General features: G+C 41.7%; 1 protein-coding gene across 1 annotated transcript; it reads left to right on the plus strand.

Moving 5' to 3' along the window:
• Window positions 1-3: 3 nt before the first annotated feature.
• LOC118300606 (sodium/potassium/calcium exchanger 3) lies at window positions 4-21,523 on the plus strand. The gene is made up of 17 exons (XM_035625126.2): window positions 4-598; window positions 6,697-6,807; window positions 12,645-12,721; window positions 12,872-12,946; window positions 13,049-13,133; window positions 13,452-13,555; window positions 13,643-13,717; window positions 13,804-13,829; window positions 15,735-15,788; window positions 15,891-16,033; window positions 16,246-16,412; window positions 16,490-16,730; window positions 17,122-17,288; window positions 17,482-17,596; window positions 17,712-17,824; window positions 17,971-18,036; window positions 18,484-21,523. The coding sequence occupies exons 1-17, from the start codon at window positions 496-498 to the stop codon at window positions 18,592-18,594; spliced, it is 1,833 nt and encodes a 610-aa protein (XP_035481019.1). The 5' UTR covers window positions 4-495; the 3' UTR covers window positions 18,595-21,523.
• The last annotated feature ends 26 nt before the right edge of the window (window positions 21,524-21,549 follow it).

The raw sequence follows: 21,549 nt of genomic DNA on the forward strand, positions 1-21,549 counted from the left end.
AGTCCTGTTCGTTTTAGTGCTGGTTGGGAGTTTAGTTCAGGAGCTGACAAGCAACACGAACAAAAAAGAAGGCAGACTTGCTTGTCGCCGCCTGGCGGCCACACGGAGCAGGAGAGAGAGAGAGAGAGAGAGAGAGAGAACGCGCTCGGAGCATGTCGCCTCCCGTGGCTGCACCTCACTGCTCTCGACCTTTCAGACTCCACACGTGAACGGTTTGTTCTTCTTCTTCTTCTCTGAACGCGTTGCCTCGCCGCGCGGCTCGGGCGGACTGAAGCGCCGCGGCGTCGGACCGGAGGAGCAGCTGCTCTCTGCTGGGATTCCTTCTTTCTCTTTTTCTTTTTGGACACAACTTGTGGGCTGAGAAGTCGCCCCCGCCGTGGCCCGCTGGTTTGTTCGGAGCTGTTGTCGCAGAGAAAGTGTGAAACAAGTGTCAGAGGGGGAGGAGGGGGAGACGAGCAACAGATGATTTTCCGAGGATATGCGGCCGGCTGAGGAATGAGAGCAGCTGCGAGGCACCGGCCGTCCTTCCAGCGGTTCTGCTGCTGTGGACTCGTGCTGGTCGCCGTCATCTGGCTCGCGCAGGTCATCCAGGCACCAGGTGAGACCTTAATACAGCCGCTGCGCCGCGCGCACAGCCATGATGATCCTCTGGACGTTTGTATGTTCACAGGAAAACAAGTGTAGTGTCGAGGTTGAAACATATAGTGTTAAACATGATGCCCTGTCATCACATGCATGATATGAATCTGATGTAATGTACATGGATTTATGCAGATGGTGTGTGTGTGTGTGTGTGTGTGTGTGTGTGTGTGTGTGTGTGTGTGTGTGGATGAATGAGAGCTGCACCTCTGCAGTCACCAGGAGCCCACATTGTACACTGATGCTAAATGACTATATTTGATATTTTAAGATCATATCAAATCTTAAAGCAATTAAACTGTAAGAAAAAGAAAAAAGAAGAAAAGACGACTGCCCTTACACAGTCGTAAACATCCATATAAATCATGCCCCATGATTTCAGAGTCCACTGGTTCACTGGTGCTTTTACATTTGGAGCCAAATCAAATGGATTTTAAATATAAATACACATGTGCAGTGTGCAGAGCCCAAATTCTCCATCAAAATGTCCTTGTTGAATGAAAATATGAATTAATATAACATTTAATAGTCTCATCTTTTATATCATTCAGGTGATATAAGCAAGTGCCAAGGTGGCGTTCCCTTTTTTTAAAGAAAGGCTTTGTCCTCAAAGTGACAAACCCAGCTTCATATCACCTGAAACACGTTTATTCAATATTCAAATCTTAGGTCATTTTTCCCTGACATGACTTCCACAACCTTCTCCCAGCTTCTGTCCTTCTGGCCATGATTTTTTTTTTTTTTCACCCAGCTCACACTGCAGGAATGTGACGGATCCTGATTACATAAATCACACACAATTTGTGGCATGTATAAATCCAGTTCAGTCATTGGTTATCGCACGTTCACCAGGCATTCATTCACCTCAGAGGGCGGACTGTACATGACTTGGCATGTTAAGGATTTATTTTTGTTGAGATATATCCCTTTTTAAATTTCTGCCTTTTCCCAGACTCAATAGCTGCACATTTATTTTTCATTCAGCTAAGTAAATGGTTATTGAAAGAAGACAAATGAAAGATAAAATACATTTTTATTTATTTTTAATGAGTCACTATTTCATTCTATTTATAACACAATGGGACACACAACACATCTGAGTGACATGATTTACTGATTTCCCCCATGGCCTGATTCCTCATTTGTCCCCATGGTAACGTAAACTTGACATGGTGAGAACAATGCATCTGTAAAAGTCAGTTGGTGTAGTTCATGTCACATGAATCAATGGTTTTCATTACGGCTCACGTTCACACAGACCGACCTTCGCTCCTTCAAATCCTCAACCCAACATTACGCGCCACTCCCCGTCTCATCGGGGTGAGGATAGTCTTTTCTCGCTGCAGATTCATAAGCAAATAAACAAGTGAAGTCCGAGTTGGATACTTCGGGGTCTCATATAGCAGCAGTGCACCTGAAGGCATACCCCCCCCCACACACACACTTCCCCCTCCACCTCATTATCCTCTCATCACCTTTGCGGATGTGGTCACACTGTCAGAGACACACAGCAGCAGCTTCACTGTTCCTCCAGTAATCCTGTGTGTGTTATAAAAGCTATGAACGAGTGAACTTTCTGTTCCATTGGGGAGGGAGCGTTTTGATTTACGGTAAGGTCTCATGCTGGTATTGCAACGGTGTCCTCTGTGGAAGTGTGTAGAGTGTCCTGGTGAATGAGCCGTGTCATTAATATTTACACTTCACCTTTAAATTATGAGTGTGCCATCAACCAGAAGAGGTTTTTTGAATCGAGACCAAGGCCGCTCAACTTAAACCATGTGAAAAGCACAGGGCAAGGCATGTGGTCTGCTGTTTGTAATGGCGACAGGAAGGTTACACTCACAATACTTGGAAAATATGACACATACTGTACTGTAGCATCCTGAATACCATGGCTAATATGACTATTTATGGCTGTGCTGGTCAAATACTTCAGTATCAGTATTGGTCAGATTTGTGTAAAAACAAACAAAAAACACTGAATGGGATTTGAGAATAAAGAAGTGACGCTCCAATACAAACGATTTCGTGTATATTACCAGCACAAACTCACAAAGTAATACGACAAAGCTGCACAAGCCGTACCAAAAAGAAAATTTGCTAGAGCAACAAACATCTCTGAAAGAAATGAAGCTTGATTATCTCCCTACAGACAGCAGCAGCAAAGAAAACCAATAAATCTCTTATTTTTATGCTGTTTGACAAAAAGAGGGAGGTTTTGATGCCTAATTGATAATTTAAAGCCTCACTCGCAACATTTCATCTTCAAGATGATCCGTCCCTCATCTGCAAAGGGAAAAGATTCTAACAGCTGACGCACACACATGGGCGTCCTATGTCCCGACCATGTCTGACAGCACACAAAATGCAAATTTTTAGTTTTTAAGTTTGATTAGATGTTAAACTTTGAATAACATATTTTCTTGTCTATTTGGGAACAGTGGAAACGAGCTGTAAACATGCATATACATTTTATTTTTCTGAAGTTGATTTAGCGAATGTGCTATCCATTAGTTGCTTATTTACGCATCCTGCAGACACGAAGCAACATTAACATCAATTGGCATTGTGTTTGAGTCCACCACTAAAATGTTGGTTAATTTACTTTTTAGCTGTGTTTGGTGTCCACTATTCACTGTGGGAAATATCTGGCTCCTGTTAGATGTTCTGCTGTGTTCGCTCGCTGGTTGCTTTGTCTGTGGTGTAGTGAACTGTGGTTTTATCACAGCCAGAAAAAACAATCCTTAACATGCTACAATGTTCTGTAGAGCTGACGAGTTGGTAACTCTCAGTGGGGGTCTTCACTACAAGCAACCCTTTTATGAAACATTAAGTCACGTGGTCCATCGTTCAAATAAAAATTGTTGTAGCTGCTTTAAAGTGACTATGAAAGTCACTATATGTAGAATACCTCACAGGAGTTGAATGGGCCGGAAGCGCACGTACAAGGATTTCACCAGTTTGATTCATTAGTTCTACGAACAAAACTTCACAATAGGCTAATTAGAAACATAAAGTTCACCTTTTTTCACATTTTTTTATGTTGCTTTTTGCTTAAATCCTTAAATTAATTTCCCTGCAATCATTCTGCACTCAATACATTTTTTTAAACTATAATTTATGGAAAATCATAGAAGTATATTCAGACCCTTTGCTATGACATTGAGGCACTCAGGTGCCCCCATTTCTCTTCTTCATCTTTGACTAGAGTCCACTTCAAAATCAAATGGCTGAACATGGTTTGGAAAAGCATCTGCATATCTGTGCATATCATAGCAAAAACCAAGCCATGAAGTCGAAACTTCTGCCTGCAAACTCAGAGATTGGCCGACAAAAGGAACACGCGGGGGAGAAAGGGCCTTGGTAACAGAGGTGACCAAGTGCCTGGTGGTCACTTTGGTCTGGCTGAGCTGCAGAGATCATATGTGGAGATGGGAGAAACTTCCAGAAGGACAACCATAGCTGCAGCACTCGACCGACCTGAGCTTTATGGCACAGTGGCCGGCCTCTCCTCAGTGAAAGATGCATTAAAGCCCACTTGGAGATTGAGTAAAAGAACCTCAGAGACTGTGGCTGCTTGAGAGGATCTGCAGAGATGATTGACAGAAAATCCTCAAATCCAGGTGTGAGTGAGTTTGTCACATCCTGCCTAAGAAGACTCGAGGGGCTCTGATCACTGCTAAAGGTACTTCAGCTAAGTACTGAGTACTTACATCAATGTCATAGTTCCATCTCCTTTTAAATAAATTAGCAACATTTTCTGAAATTCAGTTTTCGCTTTGTCAGTATGGATTATTGAGTGTAAATTAATGAGGGAGAAAAATAAATATAATGATTGTAGCATAAGGCTGCACATCAAACAATGTGAAAAACATGAAGGGATCTGAATACTTTGGTATATTGATACCAAAAACTTTATCAGTATGGGTTTAAAGAGAAAAAAATACTGAATCAAGCCATTGTAGCCATTCCCCAAAAAAGGAAACTGTCACAATTTAATTGAGAAATAAAAACCCTGAAAACTAAAAATTTGAAATAACCAGTCTTCAGGTTATATTAATTTTCTAATATGTGATGGGAGACATTTTATTATCTAACTGCTCCCAGAACATAATCCTATTTTACTTTGTTCCCTTACTTAGCCACTTTATTTTTGTTCTTTGATTCCTTCTGTTGTCTACACTCGGCTGTTTATATAATTTTGGTCGATTTGACCCATTTAAGATCAAATCAAGTGTTCGTCAGCTCTGTTTACTGTAACACGACACTGGAGATCTGGATGACTGCTCTGTTTTCTATGTGGAGATTCTGGACTGAAATACATATCTTTTTTTTGATAAAGTAATATCTAAAGATTCAGGTGCCATGCTCACCTGCATTGCCACTATTTAGGATTTCACAGTCCAGAGACATTTACAGCACTACCACAGACTGCGGTCCTGCCCTGTGGAGGCAGTGAGCCTGTTTGGAGTAAGAACTGAGCCGGTCTGTTCAGTCAATGTATGATTGACGGCATCAAATGTCTTGTTTTTGCTAAAGACGGAGGCAGCAGTGGTTTGTGTTTTTGCTGTGAGAGTGAGGGAGTGAACAGCTTTAGACTTGAAATAAAGATGTCCTCGTTCAGGCCTTGAAAAAGATTAAATACGTTTTATTTAATGTTTGTTTTAGCACTGGTATCATTGTATATTGGGTCTTTGACTTCTTCTGCAAAAAAACAAAAATCATGAATAAATGTCACAGTGCAATCAATGAGAGTCCGTAGCAAAGAGCTTCAGAGGTCCCCCATAGTCTGCATTATTATAGCAACAGATGAGAGATGAATCCTAGTTTACATTATTTACACTTAATATAATGGTATTAACACTTTCTATTCAGCATTCAACCAGTGTGTTTATGCTGACGAGCGTGGTGGCAGGATTAAGATATTGCCACACAAACACCACATTTCATGTCTCATCTGCTTTCATCACTGATCCTTCCGAAAACCATGTGAAGATTGTCATGGGTTCACAAAATCTGAATCGGGGGAGGGGGTGGATAATTAGAAAAATTAATAAATCAACGCGTATTTTATTTCAGCTTTCTCTACTGAGACAAGATGGGGTTGAGGTGTTGGAGATTTCGCCCAGTTACATGTGGAAAATGGTGCAGAGCCATCTGTGGCCCATTTGAATTTCACACGAGTCGAACTCCTCTTGATGCCTCAACATGAAAGCCCTCGCGTTTCCTCTCAGCCACGATCGCTGCCCTTCGTGAAATGGGCTCATTGAGCTGTGCGGTACAAAGGGACGCGACAGCGCCTGGCAATCACAAAATGCATCAGACACAGATACCAAGCCGCTTCACAAATAAAAGGCTGGTGTGTAGTACAAAGCGTAATAACCATCTCACTATCTTCACGGCCCTCGTGGAAAGATCCCTGGGCAGCAGCGAGGACTATCTGTATTTTCTTTTCCCCCGTCGGAGAGCTGATGAGATAGATGATGAGACAGCTCTATCTGTGGGGAGTTCCTTGGCTGTCATACTAGTAAACCTGTAAAAAACTGAAAATCCACACAGAGATTAGCTATTGAGGAACAAAGCACAGAGCTGAAATACACACCTTAAAGATTTCAGTGCTGACGACTCAGGACAGCTGACGGCAGCATGGAGTGAATTACTGAACATGCGGTTATCTCCTGGGGCTGGAAACATGAAACTACAGTTGAGTCCCCGCTCGACTGGAGACGAGAATAACTCTGGAGACAATTGTGAGGTGGAGAAAAAAGGGGCAATAAACATTCTTGATTCTTGGACAATTATACAAAAACCAACCTATGAAAATAGATAGATTATTTATTTGTATTTCAGAGGTTCTGAAACAATAACTTTTATTTATTTATTTTTCTGTAAATCCATTGGTCATTGAATCAACTAATCCAACAGAAGAAAAATCCATATTATAAATCAATTTGTTCGTCTCTGCCCTAGAGGTTACCTTCTGCAGTTGGAATGTGTGAGGTCTTTTAAATGTACCACCGGGCTGGTTTTACACTAAATCGACTCTTTTTCTAACAGAAGCAGAATCTTCTGGGTTTCTGCCAGGCGTGAACGGCGGGGGGCTGCGTTGGACTCGCCGGCTGATGCAGGAGAAGTCCGACAACCAGAGCCTGGATCAGCCCCGAGCAGGTGAGTCACTCCCCCTTCAACTGGATGGATGGACCGTCTGTTCCTCCAGGACAGAGCAGCAAACTCCCCCAGACTGTCTGTGGCACTTCCTTATCATCCAGTGTAGGCATGGGTGATGAGGATATGATCTTCTATATGTTATGTTACAACCTGATAACAAAAACTGTTGTAACTTTTTTTTCTCCTTTCGTTTTCCAGTGAATTAGCCTTCATGAAGGTAAAGTAGGGTTTATTGCCGCCACACCACATTGATTAGACGTGCTGTGGTATTTTGAATCGCACACAACCATCAAAACGTGCATGGTGTGCCCTGGTGAGGTTGAGAGTATTGCAGGGGGTATGCAGTAATGAGGGTGTATGCAGGTAAACAGGGAAGACGGAGTGTACAAAAGATTCGCGCCTCTCCCCTGCAGGTGAACTGAAAGGTCATGCGGACTAAGCAATGTGCTAGTTGTCAGGAGTGTGTAGTCGGTGCACTGAGTAAGCTGCCAGAGTGAAAGTCAGATTTCATTTTTTTTTTTTTAAGGTTGTCTATTTTTAAGCAGACGCCAAGCTGCCTCCCTCTGCCTCTTGAGTCTGGTTGAAGGGATTCTAACTGCTCTTTGTGAAATCAAAGAGACCGAGTTGTGCGGCCAATCGACAGCCGTGATCAGAACTGCGTTTCTCTGGTTCCCAGGCTGATTAGCTGGCTGGCTTACGTGAGCTGCATTCATCACAGCTGACAGATTTATTATTAAAAATTCAGTTCGGAGAGGAAATCTCTTTATTGCAGCGGGGATAATAGAACAGAGTAGATAAAATAACACTGCTGCACAAAGAAAGAAATCCTTTGTGCCCTACTGGCAGAATACACGTCTGTATCTTAATTTCATTTGCATTTACTTCATGGCTGTGTTAATATTAGGCTGTCAGTCACAGTGTTGTATTGTATGCAGACTGCATGGTTTTTGCACTTCAGGCTCATTCTAACAGAAACTTTTGCAAGTCAAGTAATGCTAATAATGTACTGTGCAAACAACCTGTTTTATATACACACAGAATGAATAAATTTAAGCTTTTTTAAAAATAGATTTGAGTGACAGACATTCCCTTGATATTTTCTCAGTGCGTGGATGTGTGATTGTCATACAAATATGCAGGATAACTCACAGTGAAGCACAACCTCTTGCAGACGTCTCAGATTTTGCCTATTTGTCACAGCTGTTAGGAAAGATCAACGTATCAGGGAAAACTAATTTATTCACAACAGGTTTACGTAATGTTCACCTGACACTGTCGGAGCCCGCTGTTCATTTTACGTGAGTGAGGTTTGATTTAAAAGAATTCCACTGATTACTGTATGAAGACATTTGTTTATTTAGGAGGTCCAGCCTTGACTTTGTCAGTGATCCACTGTGTGAGCATAGATGTCAGCTTTAATTTAGTTCATCGGTTCATCACCAGACCTCGACTCTCTAAACCATTTTAAGCTTAAAACCACTCTGGTTTCTGATAATCTTATCTGGAAAAGTAATTCCACAGCTTGGTGACATTGCACATCATTTTTTTGTTATATTTTTTTTGAGTTTTTGTAGAGCATGGATGGACTTGTCAGGGACGAGCGATCTGGCACCTGCAGCAAATTCACACAGTACAGGCACCTCGCTGTCCTGCTGTCTATCACACGTCCTCATCTGTGATATTATATCAGAGTTGTCGTTTTTTCACTTGAGAGAAAGAGAAGAGAATGAAACTCGGTGAATCTTTCCACCAGTGCTCCATTTTTTCTGCACAGCCATTTGTGTTTCACTTCCAGATAATACACTTAACCTTTGTTAGGTTCCTGCTTGCGAACAGATCTCCCTCGTTATCTCTCACAAAGACACAAGCGTGCAGCGGGTAGATTCTTCCCTGTGGTAATACACTGGAGACAAGCAGGCGAACCAAAGGCTGGACAGGTAGTATAAGACACAGCAGTGAGTGCGGCTCCAGGCTCAGGTTGCCGCCCTCTTCCTCAGCAGGCCGTCTGACAGCGATTGCATAATCTGTAGTGTGATTAAAAAGCTTGCCCCGGACCTCGGGGGATATTATCTCGGGGATTGCACAGTAACGTCCAGCCCCAGGCTTTTCTTACTCTCTTTTCATCCCTCCACTGCTTAACAAGATGGAGACGGTGTGATCCGCCCTCAGCTGACAAGCCTCGGAGACTGCCGTTGCTAGGCAACTGAATGCTAAATTTTGAAACCCAGACAATTCTGTCTTTCAAGCATTCGAAGTACAAAGAACTAAAAATAGACCGCCAGGAGACGGAGGGTGAATGGATCCAAATAATGTAAATGCAGTAAATAGCTCATACTGTGTCTGTTGCTGAGGCATGTTATGCTGTTTATTTTGGCAGGCGACAGTCAGCTGAGAATAGCATTTTTCCACAGCCGTGTTCTGGGATTTTTGGGGGGATTTCACTGAGAAAGAGAAGCTGGCACATAATCTAACGCAAATTATCTTGGAATGGTGTTGGACGTTTATTGGGACCGACAGATTATGAATGCCACGCAAAGCAAACAGCAGTTCATACGGCCATCGTTTGTAGTCATATGAAGTTTTGTGAAATTTTTATCAGATATGGTTGGATATTGCTCAATGACTTTCACTTTCTGCTCACTAAAACAAATGAGTCAGAGGTTGCGGCTGAGAGTGAGATTCATAATAAAACCATGTTTTACATTTTACTTTCTCATCCACCTGGCTGGTGATGGATGATGTCGTACGACTACTAGGATTGAGCAGTGCAACACGCCCAGCAGATTTTAGTTTACCTCTGACACCACATTGTAACACGATGTACAGTGTGTTTATTGACGGGCTTGGGGGGGGTTGGTGCGGTTTGAAGCCCCTGCTGTGGTTTCATCAACGTAGTTTTCAAACTGCCTCAAAGGAAAGCAAATCAAATAACAAATGCATAATTGAATTTACATCAAACACCTGGATGAAATATTTATTTTTTGATTCCTCATGTAAAAAAAGCGTGCGTGCGTGTGCGCGCGTGTGCGTGTGTGCGTGCACCAATGGCAATTTGGTTGGTGCATGATACGAATTTACTCACTATGCCAGTCGATACCGTAGCTTGACTCCAGGACACCCTGCCGCCTCTCAGATCGATAGCATTACTCTATCATTCAGCTCAGCACTTCACATCAGCAGACCTCATAATGGAAGATCTCGTCTGCAGCACAGGCTTCACCGTTGGGCACTCAAATGAAATGCTTATATAAAAAAGGACCTGTCATCTGCACTCTGTGAGACAACCATAAACGAGGCAACACAAAATAAATAAAAGACAGAAAACTGCACAAATTTATGCTACAACATCAAACTAAAATTGTTGTGTATCATTATTATATGATATAAATTACACCAAAATTAACCAGTAGGCAACAGTTATGACTATATTTACAACTACAATGACACTCACCGATCAGCGCAACGTACACTTATTATTAACAAATTTTGTCACTTCACATGTTGTTTCACAGCTGCCAGAATCAAAGCGTTGTAAATGAAGATGTAAGAGTGTGTGTGTAAAGAATTAGTCATGGACTACAAGGTGCTCACACAAGAATGTGGGATCTTCTTTAATTCATTTAATAAATGGGGGGAAAAAAATCAGTTTTATCCTTTTTTTATCAGGGAACAATTGTTATTTTTTAGTGATTATGTGATTTCTTTGAAGATTCTCTCTTCACATTCACACTCTGTCTGCTTCCTACTGCACAGGAAGTGATCCTCTTCATGTTTGAACAGAAGCCATGGCAGCGACATGAGGGCGAGCAACTGTGCGAACAGGTTGAGGATATATTTATAGAGCTGTTTACACCTTTACGGATTATGGAGAGCTTCAGCTTGTGTGAGAATGAAATGGAGATGTGACCTGCAGTGAAGACTGTGACAGAAGACAGAAGTAGATCAGAGGTGAATGAGATGTGGGAGCAGTTTGTGAGAGAAATAACGTTTGAGGTCCGAGTACAGACAGACTTTGTCAGCACCGCAACTGCAACACCACAAGCATAATGTTCTCACTGCTTCACTTCTGATTCCAAAATTATTGATTGTATTGAGATGGCTTAATGGCATCTGGCGTAAATCCCTGATTTGGGAAGTTGCATAAATGCAATTTGTCTACAACGTTTGTGTTTCAGTTTGAGGTTTTGTTTTGTGAATACACAGCAAAAGAGTCTTGGCAAAGCACATTCCTGTCCAACAGCCTTCAGTAAACCAGTACACTGTTTCTGTCTCTGTGTATCTCTGTGCCGTCCACCCCCCCCCCCCCCCCCCCCCCCCCCCGTCACTCTCTCAGACCTCTCCTGAGGGTTTGTAAGGAAAAATAAATATTTTTAGACATTACGGTCCAGAGCTGCTGTCACTTCTCTTTTTTTTTCATTTTTCATCAACCCTAACCATGGGAAACACATATTCACCTCCCCCCGTTCTCACTGTTCATGCAATTGCCTTGCCTTTGGCTTCCTACTGCCACCCATGAAAAAAAAAGGGGGGAAAAAAGCTGCCCCTGGGGAGAGGGTCACCATAGCAACTGCCTTCACCAGAGCAACTCCTCAAAGCGTCCATCTGAGCTGCGTGTCGCCGGCCTGCTTTTCCACCTACAGCAGAACCTGGGAGTTTATATTCTGGGGCAGAAAGGACACTGGAAGTCGTCCAGGCCTGTTCCACAGGACGCCGAGAGCAAAGACGAAGGTGGAAGAGATGGTCACAGAGAGAGCACAGATGTCCAACAGCTGATCAGCTTGACAGGCCGCCACTTCAGAAGACACGCGTACAGTGCAGCTTCACATTCAGGCTCGGTTTCGTGCAATAAGATGACGGAAAGTTTACATGCTAAGCCTCAATGATTTAGTGGACTCCTGCGATAACAGCTGGCACACAGAGAAAATAGTTTTTTTCCTCAGTCCTCTGAACGAGCAGAAGACAGAGGCGAGATGCCTCAGAAACTCACTTCTCTTCTCGCCCTTGAAAATGATGCACAATTGGGAGCAGTTTGTGGTAAAGTAAGAATGCAAGCAGCACTCTGCACTGGCACAGACACAGATGTGTAAACATTAGTGCACAAACATTTACATTTTCTAACTGAACATGGCCAAGTAACTGTCCTCTCCCTGGGACCATATGGCCTCCTCGTCTCAGTCCCTGACACCGCAGTGTCAGAGATCAAATCTCATATCCCCCATCGCAAGGGACCCAATCTTAATCCATGCTGTCTGTTGTTCGGTTTCCATGCAGCCGCCGCGCAGTGTGCATCGTGACGGCTGCACTGTGCTTATTGTGCGCTTGTCGACCCACTGTTGTCTCACACAGCAGAAGAGCTAAAAATAGCTCAGTGCTCCCCCGTAGTTTAAATTCATCCAGCTCGGCTCAGAGTTGTAAATTGGAGCTGCACCACTCTCTCGAGGCTGCCTTAGGTAACGCCGAGGGAACAGAGGGACGATGAGCTGTCGCCGACTCTTTCCTTTTTCTTTTGTACTCGAGGGAGGACAGGAAGCAGCTGACACTTTCACTTCCGCCTCACGTCCTGTGCAAGATGAATTGAACTGTGTATTCTTTACCTAATTTAAGGGAAACTTACTTTTGTGTTCTGTATTTATAAATATGAAGAAATGCCTTGCAGGCCATTGGACCTGTCAGTGTCTATTTGTTTTTGCACATTTTTCCAGTAAATTCGTACTTATGCAGTTTTTTCTTTCTTTTTTGCAGCTTCCAGAATTTACCTTGTTTTTTTAATGTAAAATGAAATTTAAAAGAAACTAAATGAATGTTTTTGTCATCACCTTGTCTACCCCCTCCCACAGCCATTCACGAGTTTCCAGAGGACATATTTACCAAGGAGCAGAGGAAGAAGGGGGCTGTGTTGTTGCATACACTCTGTGTGAGTATTTCACACAATATCCCCTGATATATTATTTTTCTTTTTGTTTACATTCTTGACCTGAGAGAGATCTGACATCATCTATTACAAGCAAAGGCGGAAGGGTACGTGTCGCCTCATTTTCTTTATCTGTGCTAAACAACTCCACAGGCCATTTACATGTTCTACGCCCTTGCCATCGTCTGTGACGACTACTTTGTGCCTTCCCTAGAGAAAATATCTGAGGTAATGAAAAAAACGGCTCCAACCTGCGTTTGGATATTCTGTCCTTAAATCGATAGACTGATTAGTCTTATGTTATTATGATCTTTTTTCCTTTTTTTTCAGAACCTGCAGCTCAGTGAAGATGTGGCCGGGGCGACGTTCATGGCTGCAGGAAGCTCCGCCCCAGAGCTTTTCACCTCTCTCATCGGTGAGCAGCTCAGCTGGTCTAGACAGATAGTCTCTATAGAGATGACATTCAAAATTCATTTTTACTTACTCAGGCCATTTAAAGAGAGGAATTTCAAATTGTCTTCCAAGTTAGTGCAGTTCCAAAATCCTCCATGGGATGTCAGTACAGTCTAATTTAAATAAAGTCCTACAACCCCAATTACACTCTTGATTTTAACACAAACAACATATATGATCCCCCCATTGACAGGCCTTTTCAGACACCTCAATATATGACATGACACGTCTGACTCCCTCTCATTGCTCCCCCCTCCCTCTTGTGTCTCCCGCCCCCCAGGTGTTTTCATCACTAAAGGAGACGTCGGCGTTGGCACGATCGTCGGCTCTGCTGTCTTCAACATCCTGGTCATCATTGGCCTAAGTGGGATCTTTGCAGGCCAGGTAGAAAACACGGCCTTTCACTCACTCCCCCATGGAGTTCTTACTGAGAACGAACACTAACATTTCTGACTTTTCTCTCCTCTGCAGACAGTGGTTTTGACATGGTGGTCTCTTTTCAGAGATTCCTCGTACTACATCCTCGCTGTATTGACCCTCATCATGGTGAGATTTTCTTAAAGGCTCCATCTATGTGAAGCTTTGAGTCCTCCACGCTGTGCTTTTAAGAATCTGTTTTGTTCTCTCTCTAGGTTATCTATGATGCCACAGTAGTCTGGTGAGTTAAAAGACCTTGAATTATGTTCATAATTTTTAGCCATACCGCCTTAGATAAATGCTGTAGGAATTGTTTATTTCCTGCATGAGACAATGATTTACAGTGTTTTCACAGACAGCAAATGTATAAATCAGCTGAGGTTTATCCACGAGTCTCAGCTTGTTTGAAAGGTCTTCAAACTTCCTGCCCCTTCTCTAAACGGGGAATTGGATTATTTGATTACAGTTGATGGAAAAGGAGCTGACATTCCTGTTTACATTAGCTCAGATTTACATCATCACCACACTGATGAGAATAACTCATAAATGTTCTTTTAGGCTCACTTACAAAACTCACAATTATCCCACTCTGTTAAAGACGCAACAGACAACTTTCGTGCCCCTAGTGGTTCCAGGTGGCATTGTGGTTTGGTCACTGTCGTAAAGACAAGGCTCATCATGTGATCACATTTCCATACAAGCACTGCTACCTTTGGCTGTGTTCTGTATTCCTATAATGTAGATCTGCAAATTGATCTCCTTCTTCTCACACTGATTGATGCCACAACCCCTTCCTCAAATGCATGTCATCACAATCATGAAGTTGAGAGGGTGTCAACAGGTTCAACACTCCGCCATTATGGAGCTTGGAAAATTGATTTTGTTCAATAACAAAACAACTGAATGTGTGTTTTCAGTCGGCTGCCACTCATTTGTGAGTCAGTGGAGGTTCTGCAGTCAAATGATCTCTAATTTGTCTGATTTGTATGGAGGAGGTGTGTGTCATCAGCGCTGCGGCAACCACTTCACGCATGACCTGTAATTTGGAGTGTAGCTGTGAGATTGATTTGGAAATAGCTGTTGGATTGATTTCTTTTGTGAAGCCTTTCCTTCTAAACAGGCTCATTTAGTGCTTCTCATGCCTTCTTAGCTTCCTAGCTGTTGTGAAGGTTTTCTTTTGGCATTTTTTTTATTTTTTTAAAAGGGCTATCCATTGTTGTATATGTCTGTGGTTTTAATGAAAGAGTAGATTTAATCAGTGCATTCCTCAGTGATATATAACGGAGTGTTATTGAGTTGCAGTGTGCTGAGCCAAAGCTTTCACCTCACCAGTTTCTCTGGATACGTGGTGGCGGATTTGTGTTTAAACTGACTTTGCCAAATCACTGCATGCTCAGAATATCTGAGTTATGAGTTCAGTTTGTTAGGGAATGTGTGCATACAGTCCTATGTGAGTACAGTTTCTTATCCACCAGTTCTTTTCGCTGCAGTGCTCTTATGTGGTCTCTCATGTGGGTAATTATGACTAAACTGTCCTAAAAGCACTTTGTCATCTGGGACTGAAAGTCTCTCTCTGTTCTTGACTAAATACGCAATGATCAAAGTTCACGTAAGAAAGACGAATTTTGAGTTACATGAAAAGAGTTTAACACTGAAAAAATTATTAAAACTACTATACAACTGTCACCACAAAAGTCTTGTTTATAGAAGTGGTTGTTGTGTGAATTTGTTGCTTCTCATGTAGTAAATATAATGAATGTAAATATATATAATTCAGGTCATAAATATTTAAAAATGAATTATATTTAACATGCATTATCTACTCATTTGTATATTTATATGTAAGGCACTACACACACCACTGTCATTACAGGATTAAGAGAGACTAAAGGTTAAATTAACTACATCATATATATATATATATATATATATATATATATATGAATATATATATATATATATATGTATATATGTATATATATATATATATATGTATATATGTATATATGTATATATATATATATATGTATATATGTATGTATATATATATATATATAAATATATACATACATATAAAATCTTTGATTTTCACTTACACTCAAACATCAACTGTATAACTAACACAAATCGACTGCTTGCTGTGCAGGTGGGAGTCTCTGCTCCTCATGACCATGTATGGAATCTACATCATAATCATGAAGTAAGTTTGAAAGACCAAACTTCCTCGTCAGTCGTCCAGCCGCCGCTCACCTGACCAGGTACGGAATCTACGGATGTGAACAAACGGTGCGTTTGGTTGCAGGTTCAACTCCCCACTTCGGGCATTTGTGACGCGTCAGTTGAGGAGCGTCAGGCCGTGCTGCGTCGCATCAGAGGATCACACCGAGGACAAGATGGTGGAGGACGTCTCCGCCTGCAACACCTCCATGGTGCTGCTCAACAAAGGTCAGAGGACGTTCCTGCAAGAAATACAAGAATAAAGCAACATTTTGAGAATAAATTCCTTAGGAAGAAAAAGGTCATAACATTATCAGGATATTGTCGTCATGTTTTGAGAATTAAATCATAATATTTAGATTTATTTTTTTCTTCAATATGGCTTTAATGCTTTGTTGTAGTGACAGGGATTTGTTACGTGTTTATTTCTCCTTTCACAGGACAAGCCCATGGTCAGGAGCCTCCTCCTGTCATTATGGTGGACGAGCTCCTCATCCTCAACCCCCACAAACTGTCCTTCTCTGAGGCCGGCCTGCGCGTCATGATCACCCCCCACTTCTCCCCCCGCACCAGGCTCTCCATGGCAGGACGCATGCTCATCAGCGAGGTAAGTGACACACACACACACGCACACTACAAATCATCATACAGTTGGCCTGGACTGGGCCCGCTCTCCTCTCACAGAGACAGAGGCTGATCCGGACTTCGAAAAACCAGTGGGACGGCGAGGCAGCCGTCGCGTCGAGAGGTGGGTCAAACAGCAACAGCCTGAAGAGGACGGGCTCCTGCAGTCTGGAGAACGGAGGAGGAGGGAGGCCGGGGATTGGCGACGCGGAGCTGGGAGATAAGTCAGGGGCCGAGGTTTGCCAGCAAGAGGAGGAGGAAGAGGATGAAGATGGGATTTTCAGTCCCGTGCGGATACCAGGTGAGGACAATCAGGAAGCAGCTGTGAACAGCCGCCACTGAGTGACTTCTTTTGATGGGCTGATATTGGTTCAGTCAGAACTGACAGTTTTCTTTCCAATCCAACTCATTACAAATCATTCTTAAATAAGTTTTTCTAATCATCGACTCAGAGGTGTTCAGTCAATTAATAGATCCTTGCTGTTAAATTGATTTGTTTGATTGTAGATTCACTTGCAGAAAAGTTTGATGTAAATTTCTTAGTTGTTCAAACTCTTATGACCCATTAGCCAACATTTTGTCATCTGACTAACACTTGGCTGCATGTGACATGTTTTAATGTTGTTCCTATTACTTGGTTGATTAAAGTCCACACTTTGGTTGATTAAACACCTGAATCCCTCTCTCCTCAGGTGGCTGCTGTGCGCGGGTGAGGTGGGTGATCTCGTGGCCTCTGGGCCTTGTGCTCTACTGCACCGTGCCTAACTGCATTCTGCCTCGCTGGCACCGCTGGTTCATGGTCACCTTCGTGGCCTCCACCCTGTGGATCGCCATCTTCTCCTACCTCATGGTGTGGATGGTAAGGGAGCTCTGCTGGCAGATGACAGTGAACTCATTTGATTATTTGGGCATGTGTGACCTTAAAATGCTCTCCTGGTGACACTGGAAAAGAAAAACCTGCTGTTGCTATACAGCCCAAGCCACAAAACATCACTCCTGCAACGCTCTACAGCTAAGTTCTTGACCCTGATGCGTCCTAATGTTTTCATCAGGTAACCATCATCAGCTTCACACTCGACATCCCAGACTACATCATGGGAATAACCTTCCTGGCAGCAGGGACCAGTGTGCCAGACTGCATGGCAAGTCTGATTGTAGCACGACAAGGTAAGGAGAAAAAGAAAAAAAGTGCACAACTTCTAAATATTTAGTTTGTCCTCTTTGTGGTGCAAGTCCTTCAATTCAGCATTTTTCAGTCACTTCTCTTGTTTCCTGTCTCCAGGCATGGGGGACATGGCAGTGTCTAACTCTATAGGCAGCAATATCTTTGACATCCTGCTGGGTCTGGGTTTCCCTTGGGCTCTGCGTACCCTTGTGGTGGACCACGGTTCATCAGTATGCGCACACACTTTACCACTCCACAATTCAAATTTGTTCTGTCTTTGATCTGCAGTTTTCCTGGATGAGTGATGTCTGCATGTTTGGATTCTCACTTTTTCTGTTAGAGGTCATGAAATAGTGACATTTGTTTTTCCTGACAGATCTCCATAAATAATAAAGGACTGGTGTATTCTGTCGTGCTGCTGCTGGCGTCCGTGTTTCTCACAGTGAGTGAACACAACACACCAAAAATTGGACAGTTTTTTTCATGTCTGCACTTTTTGTGTCAGTACACAAAATAAGTTTTGGTTAAAGATCTTGCGGACGGGTCCATGTCTTCCATCTCTCACTTTATTATATCATTCAAATCTGCCCCGTGGTCTTCTCAGCTGACAGACCATGTTTGATGAAAAACTGAAAAAATAAATGTGACTGCAATCCTCAAGACTTAGTTACCCTACATGCTTCTCAGGTCAGTTCAGCGTGAAAAGGAAGAAGCTGGAACAATATTTTGTCCTGTAATTTAGGTGGTATTAAAAATTAAATCATATTGATGAGTATAATATTTTCAGGTTTACAGGATTAATTTTAAGCAAATTAGGTTTAAAAAAAACAATTGTTTTCCAGGCATATCTCTTTTGACTCTTCCTCACCACGCGTCTCTCCTGTCGCAGGTGATGAGTGTCCATCTGAACCACTGGAAGCTGGATCGCCGGCTGGGTCTGTGCCTGCTGCTTCTTTACGCCATCTTCCTGCTCTGCTCCATCCTCTTTGGGCAGATGTGAGGCCCAGAGGTCAAAGGTCAAACCCTGTCAGACGACATGCTGAGTATTTACCTTGCTACCGACACGTACTCTTTCCTGAAGCAAAAAACAAAGAGTGACAGCATCGTTGTGCACCTCTGTAGGTTTCGCTCGGGGGACTGCACAAACGCACACTGACGTCTTTAATCAGTAGCACACAATAGTTCGTTTTTTCCCTCCTTTTCGTACAGTGCAGTGTTTGAAAGCAGTCGGTCTTTTATGTTTCAAATCAGGTGAACCTAAATTGTTCTGGTCCTTATCTTGGTTGTTGCAGTTTTGTGGCTGTGCTCTGATATTTGTTGATAGTTATAAAACCTGACTGAGCTGAAAATTTCTGTCTCCATCCCATATCAAATATAGTTCACCCCAGTTTAAAAATTTTAAAGGACAAAAATGTAATCTCCACGAACATTTGTCGCCAAAAGTATCATTTCTGAGACTGTGTCCTGCTCCGAGTGAGCTTGGCAGCTGACGAGTGAACAAACTCCCGACTGCTTCTGCGTAATAATTCCTTTTTGAATAACTGATGTGCCGTCAGTGTTCATTAAAGCAGTGCGCCGCAAGAAGTAACACACATACACCCTCCTACACGTTGACAAACTAATTATTGATTGTGCACATCCCATGAATTGTTAAAATCCCCTGCAGTGAGCACAAATTAAGTTCTTAATGACTCAAAGGTCTGGTTCCACCGGGTTCCATCTCTGCGGCTCTTTGCCTCCGTCTACTGTTCAGTTTATTTATTTATATTTTTAATGTTTGTGTTTTTTTCCGAACGCTGCTGAGCAAATCATTTACAGGAACATTAGCAAGTTGGCTTTATTAACCACAAAGCAGACAGGAATCTATTCTATTAAAGACTCCGTTTATCTGCCTGTCATCTTCTCTGCTGCTGTATCCACACGTCTTCTCCTCAGGATTGGTCAGTCGCGCCTTTGTCTAGATATACTGCTCAATGAGCAGAGGCAGCAGACTGCTGCAGTTCCATATTTACCTTAGGTTAAATGAGACGTACCAATAAAAAAACCACAAGGCTACAGAACAAAACAAATTGAGATATTCATCAGTGGGGGTTGTAACTTTTATTTAAGGAGATAAAACATAATTCCTCTAAAGATTTCACCAATGTCTGCCGTGTCATGTATCGGATTATTCGAAATTGTCTGTTGGCACTAGATTGGAAAACCCTCGTATGTTTTGAATGTACACCCATGCAGATTTTACCGTTAGTGTGGAAATATTAAAATGCATCAAAATGTAGCAGGCGGCACCAACTTACAGCGAGGAACTTAAATCCTACAATAAGTGTCAGAAGACTTTTAGGATAGAAGCACTGATATGAAAAATTCATATTGTGATAATGTTTTAACGGTTTTTGACTCATTACCTATAAGCAAGCATCGGTACAGTTCAGCGGTAAAAAAAAATTTATGAGCCTAGTCTTACAGTATTTTTAGAGATCTTATTATTATGAAATCTAATATAATGTTCTTCTATGAGTGTCACAGACTTTGATGACTTTGCGTTCGGTTTAGTTGTAATACCTCACGTTTAGGTACGACAATCGATGTTTGTATCGTTTCTTGTACATTTTATGACATTAAGTCACTTTGGTGGAACATTTTTACTGTAGTCACGACAGATGCAGAACAATACAAACCCACACAAACAAATACTACATTTGTGTATTATGGCAAATAATGCTGCATCTTCCATACCTGTATACCATCTGCTCTCTTGTCCTATAAGAAAACTGCAATCTGGATTAATTCCCATCTTTTGTGTTCGAGGATGACATGCTGTCATTTTTAGTTATTTAACCCATAAAGTCAAGATATGTTCCACCAAAGGGATGAGGGGTAATTAGTGTTTTGATGGCTGTATAATTATAATTGTCTTATTGACAATACTTTTTACTGTTTGTAAAGGTTCAATAATTTTTAGTTTTACAATAACAAATGTTTGACAGAGACTAGTTTTGTGGTGTTTTTGATATTTTTTAAAAAGAATACATATTGTAAGCCTTGTGGATTATTATAGAAAATTAATACATATTTTGTCACTTTGTTTAGTGGAAAATGAAGACTTATCAAATTAGACTAGTGTTCTAGAACTTAATGAATTCAATTGCAGTCGTGTCTTTTCAAATTTGAATCTTTTGTTTTTTTTATTTCGTATTGACTCATTGACATTCAACCATGTCGCCTCATTTCATACAAAGGAACATATGGAGAGTGAGAGTCGTGTTTACAGGCTGACATTAAGTTTAAAGAGAATGATGTGAGCATACGAAAAGTTTTCCTTATTTCAAGAGCTGAAATGTTTCCAACAAATTTAAATGGCAGTGTGTATTTACCACTTTTTTTTTTACTAAATCGTCATGAAAACCTTAATGTGTTTCATCTATTGTTCATACTTTCTCTCTTAGCGACAGTTTAAAAGTGTAGTGAGATATAACAGTTCCTCATCTGCTCAAATGTTGATTTTGATCTTAATGGGGCTTCAGGATGACAGATGAAATTCTAAAATGTCAGATGAAAAAAACAAATTATAATTATTAATACTTAATTTATATGTACTTTTCCATCAGCGATCAGGATTTGAGGAATAGTTTGCAGCTGAGCGTTTGTGTCACCCAAGAAAAGTCAATCGACAGCTACTTCGATAATCAATCATTTTCAATTATTGGTCTTAAATTCAAATCTAGTAATAATTTCAATACACTAGACGTGGCTACAGAACAGAACTCTGGTGCTGGTGGTTTCACAGCAAACACAGGATGTTCTGTCTGTTCCGCTGTGACGTTGAGAGTTCGAAGGTATTTAAGAGTTTAAATTAATTGCTTTAGAAATCGTATTGGAGCATAGAAGACTGTTGTATCTTGAGTGCAATAAAAAAAAGTGCAATAACAGTTCATCTCTTTCAACTGTATTTTCT

This window comes from Scophthalmus maximus, chromosome 2, assembly GCF_022379125.1.
Source record: "Scophthalmus maximus strain ysfricsl-2021 chromosome 2, ASM2237912v1, whole genome shotgun sequence".
In the NCBI taxonomy this organism is placed as follows: Eukaryota; Metazoa; Chordata; class Actinopteri; order Pleuronectiformes; family Scophthalmidae; genus Scophthalmus; species Scophthalmus maximus.

Bases quoted from the DNA above. Each gene is read 5' to 3' on its own strand.
- LOC118300606 (XM_035625126.2), top strand. From the start codon at position 496: ATGAGAGCAGCTGCGAGGCACCGGCCGTCCTTCCAGCGGTTCTGCTGC. The intron at 6,808-12,644 runs GTGAGTCACTCC...CCCCTCCCACAG, and splicing joins CCTGGATCAGCCCCGAGCAG to CCATTCACGAGTTTCCAGAG. The intron at 12,722-12,871 runs GTGAGTATTTCA...ACAACTCCACAG, and splicing joins TGTTGTTGCATACACTCTGT to GCCATTTACATGTTCTACGC.